This window comes from Gossypium arboreum, chromosome 8 (assembly GCF_025698485.1).
Source record: "Gossypium arboreum isolate Shixiya-1 chromosome 8, ASM2569848v2, whole genome shotgun sequence".
NCBI classification, from domain to species: Eukaryota; Viridiplantae; Streptophyta; class Magnoliopsida; order Malvales; family Malvaceae; genus Gossypium; species Gossypium arboreum.
The window spans coordinates 4,787,377-4,804,787 of NC_069077.1; the positions used below are offsets into that span (position 1 = coordinate 4,787,377).

At 31.2% G+C, this 17,411-nt stretch overlaps 3 protein-coding genes across 5 annotated transcripts; 1 reads left to right on the forward strand and 2 right to left on the reverse strand.

Moving 5' to 3' along the window:
- Positions 1 to 256: 256 nt before the first annotated feature.
- Positions 257 to 3,646, reverse strand: LOC108470006 (YTH domain-containing protein ECT3-like). Of its 3 annotated transcripts, none has more exons than XM_017771179.2 (7): positions 3,454 to 3,646; positions 2,695 to 2,771; positions 2,081 to 2,590; positions 1,426 to 1,980; positions 1,125 to 1,337; positions 873 to 1,019; positions 257 to 785 (listed from the first exon to the last, which is right to left on the reverse strand). In XM_017771179.2, the coding sequence occupies exons 1-7, from the start codon at positions 3,467 to 3,469 to the stop codon at positions 597 to 599; spliced, it is 1,707 nt and encodes a 568-aa protein (XP_017626668.1). In that variant the 5' UTR covers positions 3,470 to 3,646; the 3' UTR covers positions 257 to 596. The 3 variants fall into 3 exon arrangements, with proteins under 3 accessions (XP_017626668.1, XP_017626667.1, XP_052874262.1); XM_017771178.2 differs by having other exon boundaries at positions 3,427 to 3,646; XM_053018302.1 differs by having other exon boundaries at positions 3,324 to 3,645.
- A 733-nt stretch (positions 3,647 to 4,379) lies between these two features.
- LOC108468266 (putative H/ACA ribonucleoprotein complex subunit 1-like protein 1) lies at positions 4,380 to 5,911 on the forward strand. The gene is made up of 4 exons (XM_053018083.1): positions 4,380 to 4,606; positions 4,944 to 5,092; positions 5,181 to 5,296; positions 5,586 to 5,911. Exons 1-4 carry the CDS (start codon positions 4,462 to 4,464, stop codon positions 5,755 to 5,757), a joined length of 582 nt encoding a protein of 193 aa, XP_052874043.1. The 5' UTR covers positions 4,380 to 4,461; the 3' UTR covers positions 5,758 to 5,911.
- LOC108467461 (probable glutamate dehydrogenase 3) lies at positions 5,590 to 8,304 on the reverse strand. The gene is made up of 9 exons (XM_017768075.2): positions 8,037 to 8,304; positions 7,806 to 7,919; positions 7,498 to 7,719; positions 7,325 to 7,399; positions 7,120 to 7,236; positions 6,792 to 7,042; positions 6,617 to 6,692; positions 6,451 to 6,537; positions 5,590 to 6,380 (listed from the first exon to the last, which is right to left on the reverse strand). The coding sequence occupies exons 1-9, from the start codon at positions 8,142 to 8,144 to the stop codon at positions 6,195 to 6,197; spliced, it is 1,236 nt and encodes a 411-aa protein (XP_017623564.1). The 5' UTR covers positions 8,145 to 8,304; the 3' UTR covers positions 5,590 to 6,194.
- Between the last annotated feature and the right edge of the window lie 9,107 nt (positions 8,305 to 17,411).

Here is a 17,411-nt window from a genome sequence, read left to right on the forward strand (position 1 = left end):
TCAGATTCAATTATTTCACCTTTAAATCATATTTAAAATTTATTGGTTTCTTACTTACAAAAAATAAATAATTAGATTCTCCAAACTTATTCTGATTATTTGATTTTAAAATAAAAATTACACGTTTTCTCACATAAAGGAAATTTATTTGTAATTTGTATTTGCACATGTTGCAGTCATAAATACCATTAAAAAAACAAAAAACGTGATAATATATATAGGAAATGATAAAATGCAAAACGTGTAGGAGCAAAAATTTTCCACTCAGGGCAAATTCTTTTCCCTAAACTCATTTCTCATTAAAAAAAAAGGGGGGAAAACAGATCAAAATGATTAAAACAAAAACAAAAAGGCTCAAGAGGCTATTGAGCAGTCACATTTCTGGCATTCTGCCCATAGCCTCGTACATAAATGATAGAACACTTTCAAAAAAAAAAAAAAAGGTGTTTTGCCTACCAGTCTCTCACGTCATAAAATTGACTCAAAATAAGCTAAATATGATATTGATCACACTATCTAGCAACTAGAATTAACCAATCAAAAAGTACAATCCTATCCCATTTCTACCAAAGCCGACTATCGAAAACAACCTGATTTCATTGAGAGCCGTCTTCAGTTGCAGCAACTGATCCTTTCTCTTCAATGGGTTTTGCATCTCCATTCGTTGCATTTACTGCTTCTGCTGTTGATGCAACCGTTCGTTCTGTCAAGGCTGCCTCGACAGGTTTTTCCAATGTCTCCTTTGCCATTACTGGGTTTTCTCCTTTAGGTTCCCCACTCAGACCCTGTGAATGTTTAACCAGTTCAGGAAACATCATTCATAAATGTTGTTTTGGGGGGGGGGGGTGTTAAGAAACAAGATTCGGGCATACTTGTTTTTGTAACAGCTGATGCTTAGCCTTCCTCTCCTGGATCATCTTTTGACGGGCCTCGTAAAATTCAAAGTCATCAAGGATGCATGTCTTGTTGGAATGGTCTTTGAAGATTTTGAGAATTTGCATCCCTTGCTCAAAATTAACCTACAATAGCCACAGTTGTTTTACAATGAGAAGGATGAAAATCAGGAAAAAGAGCTAAAAATGCACACACTCAAACAAACATACAAAGAGAGATGAAGAAATTACCTCCTGGGTATCCCTGCTATTAGTTACAGGTTTGTTCTCATTGTTCTTAAGAGTTACGTGCCTCAGTGAAGTGTTCGGGACATCCTTAACAATGTGCCATTTCACAGGGAAGCAACCTGTCCACTTGTCTTGTTGCCAGTATTCAACAGTTTTGTTAAAATCAACAGCACCTACCATCTCAGCTAATCCGACAAATTGTCCACTGGTATTAACCTGGAAAAAATGAAGGCTTAGTTAAAATCAAGCAAATCATATACTCGGTAAATCGAGACAGAATCCGGTAATGTTTAATTATACTCACCGAGAACAATAGAAATATAGGGCAGCCATCAGGCTTCTCCTTGGCCTCACAAAATGCTGCATCAAGTTTCCTGTTTCCGTTAGGTGTACTGGCCCACACATTGTATTTGATGCTTTTGTGCACGTCATCTTCACTATAGGATTTAATGACAAAAAACTTTGCATCCAAATAACTTCCGGGGAAATCTTCTTTATTATACAGCTCCATATCTAGAACAAGAGAAACACCATTGTCCTTACTATTCTCCATTGGTGGAAGGTTTTGATCCTTGACGGCTAGTGTTGCTGTTTCAAGACCATCCTTGTTCTTACACCCTTTTACTCTAGGCCCTCTGTTTAGCTCATTCAAACCATCCATATTCTCTTTTCCATAACCTTGGAACCTGTACTTGTTGTTGCTGCCAACATTATACCAACCTAGTCCTTTCTTTCGAGCACCATCCCCATATGATCCAAAACCCGAACCACCTCTGTAATGACCGTAGGCCATATTGTTAGGGTACATGTATCCATATCCTTGGCCTAAACCCGATGATGGTCTTACATTGTGCAAATTCTGCATGCATGTTCAGATCATTAGAACAGTTAGGTCAACCGACAATATACTTGCACGACATACAATCTACACAATAAAGCAACTTGGACTTTGGACGTACCATGACATGAGGGAAGGGATGAAGATTCTGATTCCTGCCAGATGAAAGGTTGCTTGTATATGAAAACCCACCATTTGCAGCATGTTCGGATTGTCCATTACAAGACATTGACATATCTAACCAAGGAATCGGTGACTGAACCCCATCATAGCTAAATCTAGGATCCGGATAACCTTGAGATAGATTACCTGATGACAATCCTCCTCCTTTATAGAAAGCATTCGGATTTAGAGAAGAGCTCTTCAAAGTTGATTTTAATGACCCGGATCCACTATTACCACTTGCTACAGTGCTCAAGTTCCCTTCATTTGTTTCAACAGGTAAAGAAGCTTGATCAACTGCACTTGGAACCTCAACTTGAAAAGCATCGGCCTGGCTAGTTTGCATAGGTGGTTGATAATAAGGATTTTTCGGATAATAGTATTCTTGTAGGGGCATAGTGTATGCTCCATATGGCATATAACCATATGTTTGAGGATACATATAAGAGCCATTATCACTGTAAATATCCTGTGGATAGACATTAAACCTTATCACATCGTGCAACTAGTATAGATTCCAATGCAAACAACACATTATCAATTAAGAAAACATTTCATTAATCTAAGTACTACCTTCTTGACAGGTTCGGGAACTTTTGTGGTCTTGACCTGTGAATCCAGAGACAAATTCTCCATTGAATTTGCAATTTCTGTGATTGTAGAGGTAAAGGATAAAAAGAAAATCTGAGAATTTAAAATTTTAAACTCATCAAAGTTAAAATATATCGAAAAATACATATCACTAGAAGCAATAAACGAAATCATAACTTGAAAGCTATCAATGTCACATAAATCACCCTAGAGATTTATCTCTATATGCAAATAACAGCAAACAAAGATCCAAAGATTAAAAACAACACATTAAAATTCATAGATTCTTAGATGAAAAATTTTAGGCAGAAATGACTTAATTAACCAGCAACCAAAAAATTAAAACACCCACACACCCACACAGTAAACCCTACTAAAAACCATCTACAGAAAAATCAAAGAACAGTTTCAGCAGAAAAGATCCAAAGAAAAAAAAATCAAATTCATGAACTTCAAAAACCCATCAGACCCAGATCAAAGAACAGTTTCAGCAGAAAAGATCCAATGAAAAAAAAAAACTTTTGAATGAACCTCAGAAAACCCAATAAAGACAATCCCCGCCCCTACCCCTCCTCCCCCAAAAAAAAAAACAAATATGATTGAGTTAACACCTCAAGCCACCATGAAAAACATCAAGAACTAAGAAATCAGAACCCCAAAAAAATATTTTTTTATTTATCTACAAATCTACAAAAAAAAAAAAACAAAGCATACCCAGAGGAGTAAAGTTAGCAAGGATACGATCAGAGGTGGCCATGATCAAAGATCAAAGGGCTTAGATTTAGAGAGAGAATGAGAACTATGATAAAGTGAGGAAGGAGAAAAAGAAAATTAACCCTAGGAGCAAAGAAACATATTTAAAGGCGTGGGCCGCGAAGAAGGGGTAGCCGCCAAAAACCCAAGAGCCATAGGTGAGTGCCTGAGTGGGGTTTAAGAAATATATGAATACACTACACAAATATATTCTCCTTTTTAAAAGATATTTTATTTTATTTTCTATTTAAAATTAATTTAATTTTAATTATAATTTAAAATAAATTAAAATTTAATTATATAATATAAAAATTAACCATTAAATAAATATAATTAGATATATCAATTTAAAAATTATGTGAAAAATAAAAAATTGATAATATTGGACATAATATAGAAAACTTGAACACTACAAAATATAAATCATTAATAAATTAAAATATAAATATATGAATTTATATTTTGATGCATTAACAATGAATCAATAAAAGTAAATCGTTTAAAATAATTTAAGTGGATTTTTTTAATAAAAAGCGGATTTAATTTTAAAAATTAAATGATTTAATAAGATATAAAAATGCGCAAAGTGAAATATATAATATTATAAACATAACTAGATAGTTATTAATATATAAATTTAAAATTTTAATTTCATAATATTTGAAAAATAAAATATATATATATATATTGATATATTGCTGTGTCTTAATTTCGTTTTTGAAGTTAAAATTTTTACAGTTTATTTATTAAATAAAAATTATCCTAAATATTTTGCTTTTAACAAATGTAAAATTATTTAGTCTGTCCAAATGAGAAGAAGGCTTTTAGCTTACCGGGACATAAGGCCCATTAAAATTTAGAATCAAAAAAATGAAGATGGATATTATAGTAATTTAGTCTCCAAACAGAACTTCAAAACCCTACTTCTTTTCTTCAACTATAAACCCTTTGAGAAAAACCCTTGGAAGCCTCAGCTCAGACAAGCGAAAGAAAAAAATGCGACCACCGAGGGGCGGCGGAGGTTTTAGGGGCGGAAGGGACGGTGGTCGAGGGAGAGGAGGTGGCCGAGGAGGCTTTGGTCGTGGTGGAGGACGTGGTGGCGGTGGGTTCCGTGATGAAGGACCTCCTGCTGAAGTTGTGGGTTAGTTTTTTTTTTTTAAAGAAATTATTACCTCTGTTTTTTTTTCTTGTTTGGATGCTAGGAAAGTGAGAAAAGTATAAAAAGAGAACATTTTGATGTGATGAGGAGTGAGTAGAAACATTTTGTTTATTTATTCATGATTGTTTATATTATTTTTCTTTGCAATATGTGTGTTTCTTCTGGGTGGGTGCTGAGGAAATGAAGGTTAATTATTAAAAAAAAAAAAACGAATTTGATGCAAATTAAAAGCTAAAAGAACTCGTTTTCTATTATGGGTATTCTCAATTTACCTTATCAAAGATATTAACTTGATTTTCTCATTTTGTTATTAATGCAGAGGTCTCTATCTTTGTTCATGCATGTGAAGGTGATGCAGTGACAAAGCTTACCAATGAGAAAATACCTTACTTTAATGCTAATATTTATCTGCAGAACAAGACCCAAATAGGGAAAGTTGATGAAATCTTTGGTCCCATCAATGAATCCGTGAGTTCCGTTGCTAGTTTAAATTTGTATCTACTAAAAAGTTGGGACTTCGACTGAGTTTGTTTGTTTAATTTTCTTCTTGTTGCAGTATTTTTCAATCAAAATGTTAGAAGGTATTGTGGCAACTTCGTATGCTCCAGGTGATAAGTTTTATATCGATCCGAGCAAGCTTTTGCCTCTTGCAAGATTTCTTCCACAACCAAAGTATGTTTGCTATTCTTATAGTTAAAGCCCCGAAACTGTTCTTATTCAAATCATAGAATTAATGATCATGTCCCCGAGTTTGATTTGTCATTGTTAGTCTGCTTAAGCTTGCACTTGCATACTTTGTTTGTCTAGAATTCATGTTTATTTTCCCTCTATGTTTAGCATATCTTTTCTTCCCCGATGTTTTGTATTAGGTATTGAAATCATTTATCATTTTAATCTACTTAGGAGTTATCATTCATTCTATTTCTTTAAATTGAACTTCCCCTATTATGTAATGTTGTAGGGGACAGGCACAAGGTGGTGGAAGAGGTGGTCGTGGAGGAGGCAGAGGTGGTGGTAGAGGAGGCGGTCGTGGAGGTGGTGGATTTCGTGGAAGGGGTGCTCCAAGAGGTGGCAGAGGTGGTCCTAGGGGTGGTGGTCGTGGCGGTGGATTTAGAGGTAGAGGTAGGTTTTAGAGCAATAACATTTTGTAACATTATCAATGCCCTTATCCGCTATCCTTTTCGGATGTCAAAGGGATACAACTTTGAGAATTTGATGCCAAGCTTTATTTGTGACTGTTGTGTTCATTGGAGATGTATTTATTTCGAATTTTTTTGGTTTACACAATGTGCAATATCTGAATTTGGTTGCTATCCATATTGAATAGGGTTCATGCTAGATTGTTTCGTGATCTTCATATATTCGTATTCCTTCCGTGTTAGTTTTTTTTGTTGCCTTCGAAATTGCTACTAAAATAGAATTCAACAATAAAGCAACAAATACAAATGACAAATCTTCATTTGAAGCTCCTCAATATGAATGAGGTTTTACCACAATAGTGGGCAAGAATCAGGGGGGTTCATAGTATCCTCCATGTTTATTTCAAAACCAGCATTAGCAGTAAGCATTCTTATGCTTCCCAACCTCTAAGAACGGTAGCCCGAGCAACGCGGTTAACTCCGAGGGTAAAGGCTCCCATTCGGAGGTCGCAGTTGTGTGTTTGGCACATCTCCTTAACATTTTTAAACCCTTTGGTCATGTAAGTCTTTAGCTCACTGTTCACCTTCTCTTCATCCCACATGAAACCTTGAATGTTCTGCAATCGGAACACAACCGATTAGTATCCAAACAAGCACTTGAAAGAATGTTTATGTTTAGTTGATTACCTGAACCCACTCAAAGTAACTAACAGTGACTCCTCCAGAGTTTGCATAAATGTCTGGAAGTATAATGACTCCTTTCTTTGACAAAATCTGCAGATTTATACAAAGAGAACACATTACAAGCTTTCATTTTATTGTAATTATGAAACTTTAGATCACAATGATCAACCTCATCAGCCTCTGGGTCAGTTGGATGGTTAGCTGCTTCAATAATGAACTTTGCTTTAATCTCATTTGCATTTTCCCTTCATTAAAAGATCAAATGTGCATCAATTAACGTCATTTTTCGAATCATTTCATATCAACAATCTTTGCAAGTTCGAATCCAGATAAATGTTATTTACCTGTTGATGACGCCTCCGAGTGCTGCCGGGATGAGTATGTCACAGTCTTCGACAAGAACTGATTTCGGGTCTATGGAATCCCCACCATGGAACCCTTTGATACCCTTGTTTTCTTTCACATGTTTGAGCAATGAGGGAATATCAATGCCATTGCTGTTCTTGATGGCCCCTGTTATATCACTTAATGCAACAACCTTCCCTCCCTTTTCATGGATGAGCTGTGCAGCCCAAGAACCAACATTCCCAAAACCCTGAAACAAAAATCACCATTTTTGAACAATTCTCTCATTTTAAAAAACTTGGGGTTTTTTTTTGCTGAAAATCGTACCTGAATTACAAATTTTTGTCCAGAGATGGACTTGCCATGTTCATTAAGAAGGGCCTCAGTTGCAAACAGCACCCCTCGGCCAGTGGCCGCATCTCTCCCAAGTGATCCTCCAAGATCCTATGTAGACACAAATCCGATACGAATACACAAAGGTCAAATTCTATATAACACGAATTATAAGGTGAATGTGAAGTAAAATGCTTACAATCGGTTTTCCAGTCACCACAGCAGGTGAATGACCATGGAATTTTGAGTACTCATCTAGTATCCATGCCATTGTCTGTTTAACCACAACAAAAAAGCAAAATACCATTTATCAATGCCCGAATATGTTTCCAATCCGAATACTTTATGAAGAACCCATATAACATAACCTACCTGCGGACCAGTACCCATATCAGGTGCTGGAACATCGGTATGAATTCCAATAAGATCATGTATTTTCTGGGTGAAAACTCGAGTGAGGCGTTCTAGTTCGGATTTGCTCAACTCTCCAGGGTTACATCCTATACCACCTTTAGCCCCACCATATGGGATGTTTGCAACTGCTGTCTTCCATGTCATTAGTTGCGCCAATGCATTCACTTCATCAGGGTCAACCTACATTATTCGATTACAAAACCCTTGTTAAAGCTCGGATACAAGTACGTTTCCGACTCGAATATATTTGCTTTTCAATGACAGACCTCAGGGTGATATCTGATTCCTCCTTTCATAGGACCTCTAGCATTGTCATGTTGAATCCTAAAGCCAACAAAAGTTGCCAATGTGCCATCATCTTTGGGTATGGTGCATTCAACCTGGCAAGACATGTTCAAACATCACAATTAGAATCTATGTTACTCGGACTCGGACATGTTTTTCCTTGTACCCATTTTCAGATGTGCGTCAAACACGATTTTTTTTAGAGAACTGACCTTGATTTCCCTGAAGGGAATGAGGAGACTCTTTTCAAGCTTAGAATCCAAACCAAGAAGCCTGGCTGCTAGCTTGAAGTTTCTGTTGGTTGCCACTAATGCATTCATTGTTCTTCTTAAAACACTTTCTCAGGAGCCAAACAGAAGATAAGAAAAAGACTCAGAAAAATCAGAAGATTTTAGAGATTTCTTGTTTATTGAGCTTCAAGATGAAGAATAGCAGAGTCTATTTATATCATTTCCATTGTCTAAAGGACAAAATGTGAACCCACATGTTTATATTAAATGGGGTTATCGTCAATTATGTAAACTCGTAATTAATGCTATCCGATTTATATGGGGGCGTTTTTATTATTATTTTACATTTAAATTAAAGGTTTAATTCCAAATTTCATCCCTCTATTTTATAAAAATTGAAAATTTAATCCCTTTACATTAATTTACCAAAATTTAATCTCCTAATTCAAAAACTAAGAATTTAGTCCACTTGTTAGTAAACAAATGAACTTGAAATATTGGTTTGTGCTAATTTTTTGAACTAAAGTTAAGGGACTAATTTCTCAATTTTTATAAAATAGATGGATGAAATTCAAATTATACCTTAAACACATGCAAAATTTGGTACAACTTTCGTTATTAAAATGCAAATTGATGTTTAAAATAAACAGGTTTAGCCTTCACCAAACCAACTTTTTGTTGATCTAAGTAAAATCGAACTTTGAACAAAATTTTAATCCTCCTTACGCAGACACTGCACGAAATTTTGGGGATTAGCCTATATTTTTAATTTGAATTTTAATATGGACTGTCTAATGTCTTGAATAATGAAATTTTATAATAAAGTTTTAATAAAAATTAAGATACATGAACCTGAATATAATAATGGAATACCTTAGTAAGCCATTTTAGATTGGCTTCAACTTTGATCATATAAAAATATTTTCAAGATAGGGTTTTGAATAATAGGAGAGCTGGAAATCTTATCTGTGTTTGACTACCAATAAGGAAATTTCATGGTTATATCTAATAAATATTAAAACACCATAAAATTATATATTATATATATGAAAAAGTGTATGGATATTTTAAAAATATATTTTACTAAGTTATTAATTATCCTGAATTTTAAAAATTAAAATTATTGGATGATTCTTTTAGATAAATTTTAAAGTGCCATCCATTGAGCAGTCAACATGTTCAAGGGACTTAGTTCATAGAGTTGGGAGTATTTTGAGGAGGCAATATTAACCATTGTTGCTGATAGGATTAGTTACCTAATGAATAATAATATGAAAATTTCTTCCAAAAATATCTGTTTTAGCAAAAATATGTTAGATAAATTTATATATATATATATATATATATAAAAACATGATATACATGATTTGGTAAATTCTCCCGACAAAAGATTAGATTTGGACCACAAGTCATATAAAGTTGGCCACCAAGACTTGTCAATTTTGTATTTGGTACAATGGTAAAAAATATAAAATTTATAATTGTGTCAAATTAATATGTTAGAATCTGTACAAAATATACAATAAACTATTGGTATGAAAATTAATATAAATATTTGTAAAAATTAATACCATACGAATTCACGAGGATTTCAAAAAATAATTTTTTTTAAATTTACATGTATCCCTATTTAACCCATATTTCTATTAGTATTTATAAAAAAATTACTCAAAATAGGATAAAATAAGCACCCAGAAAAGGGAAAACAATGAAATTGCCTTAAAAAATTTCTAAAGGCAGCATGAAAAATTAAATTAAATGTGGCATCATAAAGAGAATATTTTATGTAAAATATTTCACTAATTTCAAGTTTAATTTTTCTAATTAATATTTATTTTATATGGGAAAGTGATGATAGTGTTTGAATCCATATTATCTAGATGGCCAATGAAAATCTTAATCAGTACTTCAAACAAGTTTAATCAATTTAAATAGTGTTATTTTAGTTGATTTATTGAAAGATTTTATGTAAAAAATGAGAAATATTTAGATTTAATAGCACCAAATATTTTTAAACTATGACTTTCACATAAGATTTCATTATTAAAATTATTAATTTAACTGTTAAATGATATGTAAAATCTTATATAACATAATTTAAAATAAAAATTTAAAAGAATAAATAAATTTTGTAAAAATCTTGGTATTGAGGTTTTGAAGCTTTTTGAAACTATTGTTCACTCTCTTTTTTTCAATTCTACATTATTTTAGTTTCAAATTTTAAAATTTTTACGACAACATTTACTTTTATTTAAAATTTTCATTTTAAATCATGTCACATAAGGTTTTCGTGTCATTTAATGGTTAAATTAACGGTTTCAACAATGGAAGGATTTAATTAATATGACATTAATAGTTTAATGATGTGATTAGAACATTTTGAAGTTTGAGAATCAATTCAAAATAAAGATCATAGTTTGGAGATATCCAATGTAATTAACTCTAATATTTATTGTATTTTTTTAAAAAAAAATGGTTTTTAGGTCTTTCTTAACTTGGTATCAAATTAACTCACGAACCTGACTCAATCATGTGTATTATAATAATATATATTATGATTTTCAAAACCAGACTAATCAATTGGACGGTGAATCAATCAGAGATAGTGGCCCGTAATAAAAGGTTGAGTCGGTTCACTAATGAATTAGTATGCACTGGTTGAATCTAAGTTTTTTTTTTATATAATTTTTATAATTATTTATTTAATCAAACCTAACAAACTAATCAAACTATATAAACAAGTGTATAAAAGATGCTATATGCGAGAAGTCTTATATGAGCTAGTGAAACTTTTGAGTATTAAGTTTAAGTTTAACGCATGAATCCTAAAATTTATATAAACTCTAAACTTAGAATCGAATTATATTAATAACTTACGAATATAATACGAGTATAATATAATAGCTACGAATATTATTTAAACTTTTATTTATATTTTACACTTATTCATCTATGAATATAAAGTACTAAAATATACCCAAAAATAGAATAAATCGAGCAATATATATATATATATATATATATCCGATACTTACAGTGGAGTTTGGATAACATGTAGCATAAGAATATGATGCTTTCCTTACAGCAGACAGAAGTGTGTTCCTTTACATTCAATCTAAGTGATTTCTGAATATACAATTAAAAAAAAATGTTGCTAATTCATCATCAATTTGCTTTTCCATCAACGTGAATCCAACGCAAATTCCATTTGCTTTTCAATAATTTTTCCTGCAAATTTTTTCTATCTTTTACCAGATATTACCCATCCACCTTTTTATTTTAAGTGTTTACATCACGTGTATCGATGTTATATTTTTTTATATGAAGAGTATAATCTCTAAAATTATTTATAATTCATTCTCAACCCTTAAATAAAAAAATAATACGTTTGAGTGTATTCGGATTTACTATAATACCAATACCAGTTGAACTAAGACTCAATCGACTATTATATTAAAATGTATTATTTTAGTAATAAAACGGGACAATAAAATTTAGATTTTATTTTGATATAATTTTTATTGTAGTACCAATAATAAGTACCTTCTAGTATAGAAAAACTTCTTTTTATTGTCTTTTGAGACTTAAATTTTTGAATTTATTTAATGTATGCCTTTATTAATTAATGCCTTATAATCAATCATGTGTAGCATGTTTTATATAATTGATTATTATTTTATATTTAAAATTTATTTTATTGTATTTATTTTATATTTGTAAATATTATATATAATAACGATAAATCTAAAATAATATATTGGGATAGAAGGATACTAATATATATTAATATTAATAAAAAAATGAAATATCTATTAATACACCTTAATTGACAAAAAAATTTGTTAAACTTTCGGTGGCCATGGCCTTTGGTTTCGAGGTTTAGAAAAGAAAATAAAACATTTTCTTAAAAAAGTAAATTATCTGAGATAATTATTAAATTATTCAAAAAATTATTTTAGGCACCTAAATTTTATAATTTGAGCACTCGTAATATATAGTTCGGTCATTTTGATCGCTCCTATTAAAATCCTATTAAAGAAATAACTATAGTAACAAATTTAACCATCAATCTTTTACATTAATAATAAATTTTAAAAATCAATCCCAAAATTTACAAATATTTTCAATTTGATATTAATTTTAAAAATTAAAAAATATATAAATATACATAAATATTTTCAAAAATATAATAATAAATTTAAATTTCTATTAATATTAAATAAATATAATTATATTAATAGTAAATATAATAAAATAAACCCCACCCCATTCCTCTCCCACCATCGTTCTCGTCTCTTGTGCCCCCAACCCTACCACCACAATGAGGTTTTTAGGTGCACACATAACAAACACACGGGAAGCAAAGGAATTTACTCTTTTGTCTGACAAGGGAATTGCTAAAAGAGCAAATGCTTTTGCTTCCCGTGTGTTTGTTATGTGTGCACTTATAAGCATCATTGAAGTCCGGTGGCACCCGAACGGTGATAAAGGTAGGGGACAAGGATGATGGTGGAAGAGGGAGATAGTGGGGATTTATTAATGTAATATTAATATGAAGATTTTTTGAAAAATTTTATATATTTTCTAGAATTAAGATTAAATTGAGAATATTTGTAAATTTTGGGGCTAATTTTTAAAATTATGGTTAAATGATATAATATGTAAAAGTTAATGGTTAATTGTTATTATATCAATTTTTTAGCTACCACATCAGCTTGTCTTTTGTCATTTTAATGGGAGTGACCAAAATGACCGAACTATGTAGCATAAGTGCTCAAATTACAATTTTTTTGACTGCCTAAAATAATTTTTTTAATAATTTGGTGACTCTTTGTGTAATTTACCCAAAAATAATTGCTTTTTTTTTATCCAATGAGCAGATATAAGTTATATTAGAGTTGAAGAGTTCTCGATGATTGACAAATTAGTGTTCAAAGCTTATGCTTTTTTTAAAGCAAATGACATCTAACTTTTTGGGATTTTATTTTTATTTTTTAAATATTTGTATTTGAAATTTGATAAATATTTCTATATAGATAGTGCTAAAATTAAATATCTAACAAAAAATTTTAATATTAATATAAATCATTCATCATAGCTTAATTTACAAATAATTATTAACAATTTTTAATTTAATTGATATCAATATTATTATTGAATTTTTAAATAATTTTTATACAATTCGTTAAATTTATAGTTAATTGATTTTTACTCGAAATAGTGAATAATAATAATTATTTGATGATAATGAGAGATAAATTCCACCAAATGTATAAAAGGTGATTTTTATGAGATAAAAAAGGAATATATAAAGTGCTCCCCCACTAAGGCCTACGTTTCATCCACTCAAATGTTCATGTTAAAGTGTACTCTCGTACAATCATGCATATATGGTTTATGTAAATATTACTAATATTCACATATAATTAAATCACATTTATATTATTTTAATTTTCTTTTAAATTTTTTGTAATGTTTATTATTTTTATTTTATTTTTGAAATTTTAAAATTGTTATTAATTTTTTCTTTATAAATTTTATATTTTAAAATTTAACCAATCACAGCTCAACATATATTATGTATTATTGAAAATGATTAATAAATTAAACTATTATTTTTCAATATTGAACACACTTAAAATGTTACATAACCCATTTTCTAGAATGATGTAGAAAATGCAATTGCATTGATCAAAAAATCTTTTGAAAAGAGGTTAAAGGAAACAAAAGTATTAAAAAAGAATTTGACTTTGAAATAACTTAGGGTTAATTTTTTAATAATTTTATTATAAGTCTTGATTATATATATATATATATATATATATATTTTACATAGTGCTTAGAACTACATATAAATGAGAGAATAATACGATTTAACGACTCAAACCTATGTTCTCCTACAATATTAATAATATATGTTCTCCTACAATAATAATAATGTCTATACTAATTTAACTAAAACTTAATTAACCTAATATAAAATTACTTTTATTTTAAGCTATTTCACATGTAACTAATATATGCTAAAGATGGAAATGACAAAAATAATAATAATAATTGAAATGACATTTGAGCTCCCATCATATTGGGTGATGTTTTATTCTCTAAATTGTTCTTCATGGACATTAAAATTACTTAGTCAATGGACCAAATTGATAGAATAAAGTAGGTGTTATTATACCCACTAAATTGTTCAATTATGGGAAGCCCTTTTTCTACCTTTTTCCTTTTCCATTTACTTTTCAATTTCAATAATATCATTTGAAACCCCAATACCAAATAATATACAATATGATATGAGATGGAAAAAAATTTAGAACACTATATAAGTATACATTTCATATCATATATTATATTATATTTTAAATAACATAAACATGATATAAATATACATTTCATACCAAAATTTGATTGCAAATACAAGGATTTTAACTATAAATAAGAACAAGGTGGCGGACCAAAGGTCCAAGATGATGTTAGGAATGAAACATACATAGAAGAAGCACTTGCAAGAATCTTATTGGAAATCCAATTCATTAACAATATATACTATATAACATTCCATTGTCTCCACCATGATCATAGTTAGATTCGTTCTTTACTAAGATTCCATGCATTTTAAATCACATTAAAGAGAAAATAAAGATATATTTTTACTTTGTCCTGTCTAATTATCAAAAGAACTACGACATGCAGAAATAATATGAATTTGCAATACGAATAAACAAATTCATCGGTCTACTGAACAATAATACCGAGCCATCAAGGTATACAATAGACCAATATCCGAATGCTTCGAAATAAGTACATCCATCTAGAATCTTTAGCTTACAACATGGGTGCCACAGACCAGATTGTGGAAGCAGAGTGAACGATGCTCTTGTCAGGACCGGAAAAAATGATCTCATATAAATTGGGAAAGAATCCATTATCATACACATTGTTCTTCTCAGTATTCTATAGAAGGAGCCTTTTAAAAAAGGATTTTACATTTGTTCTCTAGGAGCTTTTTGCTATTCATGCCATTGATGCTTACTTCCAATGCTGCAGACCTCACTCAGCCAGCTTATGGAGAAGATGAAAACATTTTATTCTAGTTTTACAGTCTCATTAACAACTTAATAATCGACATGGCAAAGTATTTCCGGGTTTATGTTTGGTTAAAGCTGGTTAGCCAGATGAGGTCATTCGATTCTAGTTACCTGGTTTATCTAGCAACTTAATGATCAGCATAGCAAAGTATTCCCGGGTTTATGTACGGTCAAGGCAAACCTGCTTCGGATAGATGAGAACATCTGACTCTAGTTTATGGTTTCTTTAACAACATAACGATCTGCATAGCGAAGTAGTTCAGGGTTTATCTTAGGTCAAGGCTGGATTGCCTCAGAAAGATGACAACATTCGGTTCTAGTTTCATAGTTTCACTTACGACTTAATAATCGGCATAGAAAAGTATTTCCGGGTTTATGTTCAACGGAGGCTAGGTTGCCAAATTATGGTAATCGCCAGTGCTAGTTAGCAATGTCAACTTAAGGTACCAAAAAAAGGAACAGCAGAACAAGATTGAAACAGATCTGACCTCATTTGTTGAAGTGTTTATGAGACAAAGGTTAGCAGGATAAGCAAAAAAACCCGTCAACAAGATCAAAACTATAGCCATAAACACCCTAAGAGGGATTTGAGTGTCATGCGAGCCTAACAGCCACTGCTGAAAAATAGAAGACAATGTATTAAACTCAAAATATTAGCAGCAAGATCCTATACGTAAAGCAGAAAAAGAAAATGTCTAAAAACTAATGCACTTGCCTGTACAATATGAGGGGCTAAAATACAAAACGAATTTTCTACACCATAATAAAATTAACAAAAAAATGGCCCGGAAAGTTTAGTTTGTAAATCATTAATAAACTAGAAAACGTAAGTCTGAATCAATCATACCTGTTAAAATATATACAACTTTCAATTCTTTCAATCTTCCAGCAAGAACCAATCCAATAAATGCAAAGAAGGAAATGCCTGCAGAACACTTGCTATGATTTTAACATGAAATATGGAAACAAAATGCAGAAAATAGCTCATTTTTGTAGCCCATAGATCGGGACAAGTCAGAAAAGGATGAGCAGTGCTCTTGATCTCAAACAAAGCTGAGAAATTGCAAGTGACTCATTAATGGACAAAACACAAACTCAGTTACTAGATTTAGATCATCACTTTAATGAAAAACAACCTTGATAGTAATGGAAATCTGGTAAATATCAAAAGTTCTAATCATAGTTAATGGTGGTTTTGGTCGAGTAACTAGAGGATGCTCATGTTCTCCAAGAAAATGTTACCGACTGCAAAATGGAAAAGGCAATTATGTAAACTAAACAGAAATACGGTTTGCTAGCAGCTGATACATGATGAAGAATTGACCAAAAAAGAACAGCCAAAAGATTGTGTACTTCTCTCCCCGTACAATTATTCTGGACTAGAGTAAACACCATCTTATGTAGACGTAAGTCTGATGCTTTTAATATGCTGTACATAGAACAACTCGCTACACGAAATAAAATAAAGAAACAAAGAACAGTTGAAGATACAAACCATCCACCTACAATGATGACCAAAGCAGGAACACATTGATTGCATATGCTGCAATGCTTGGATCTAGAAGGTCTGGATCAAAAGAATAATCTGATCACGTTTTAGAGAATTAAAAAGACACACTAACAAACATGACACCAATACAATGAACTTTGGAAGTTAACAAGTCGAGCATTCTTTCTTTCTACATATGGTATTGTCATACGGATAAACCGATAGATACCGTGAAAAATTCTCTGCTGATACATTTCCCAGATCAGAAAAGCTAGTCAAAAGGTTGTAACTGCCAGCAAACTTCTGTACCTGAAAAATATTAGATGAAAACAAAAACTTTGAAGAATCAGGTTACAGCAGAGAAATCACGTCCTAGCTTATCATCTGTCATAACGACAAAGCCTGAAAAGGATGGCCTTAATATGAACAACAAAAATGCCCCTGTTTCTTGTATAGAACAAACCTCGTCTTTCTCAACAATGGATATGTAAATGAAAATGAAGTGCACTTCTAGATCATGTATTGATACAATTTGAATAAGAAAGCAATTTGTTTTTATATCTGACGCATGCAGGATAGCAGTGTGTTTTGAAATTTAAATAGAGTTCACTTCGGACTTCGACAACTCTATTAAGTTTATCCCCTTTCATCTAATTTACTGCACAGTTTCCAGTCAATTGAACCCCATGAATTAAATATCAAAGGACAAAACAGAACTCTGCAAATCATCTTATAATCAAAGAACCAAGGCTTGGCCTAGTAACTAAAAGAATCATA

Coding starts and splice junctions, on each gene's coding strand:
- LOC108470006 (XM_017771178.2), bottom strand. CDS start 3,469: ATGGCCACCTCTGATCGTATCCTTGCTAACTTTACTCCTCTGG. Junction 1,981..2,080: donor ATCCCTTCCCTCATGTCATG/GTACGTCCAAAG, acceptor ACATGCATGCAG/AATTTGCACAATGTAAGACC. Junction 1,020..1,124: donor ATAGCAGGGATACCCAGGAG/GTAATTTCTTCA, acceptor TGGCTATTGTAG/GTTAATTTTGAGCAAGGGAT.
- LOC108468266 (XM_053018083.1), top strand. CDS start 4,462: ATGCGACCACCGAGGGGCGGCGGAGGTTTTAGGGGCGGAAGGGACGGT. Junction 4,607..4,943: donor ACCTCCTGCTGAAGTTGTGG/GTTAGTTTTTTT, acceptor TTATTAATGCAG/AGGTCTCTATCTTTGTTCAT. Junction 5,297..5,585: donor AGATTTCTTCCACAACCAAA/GTATGTTTGCTA, acceptor GTAATGTTGTAG/GGGACAGGCACAAGGTGGTG.
- LOC108467461 (XM_017768075.2), bottom strand. CDS start 8,144: ATGAATGCATTAGTGGCAACCAACAGAAACTTCAAGCTAGCAGCCAGG. Junction 7,043..7,119: donor GACAAAAATTTGTAATTCAG/GTACGATTTTCA, acceptor TTTTTGTTTCAG/GGTTTTGGGAATGTTGGTTC. Junction 6,693..6,791: donor CTCGGAGGCGTCATCAACAG/GTAAATAACATT, acceptor CTTTTAATGAAG/GGAAAATGCAAATGAGATTA.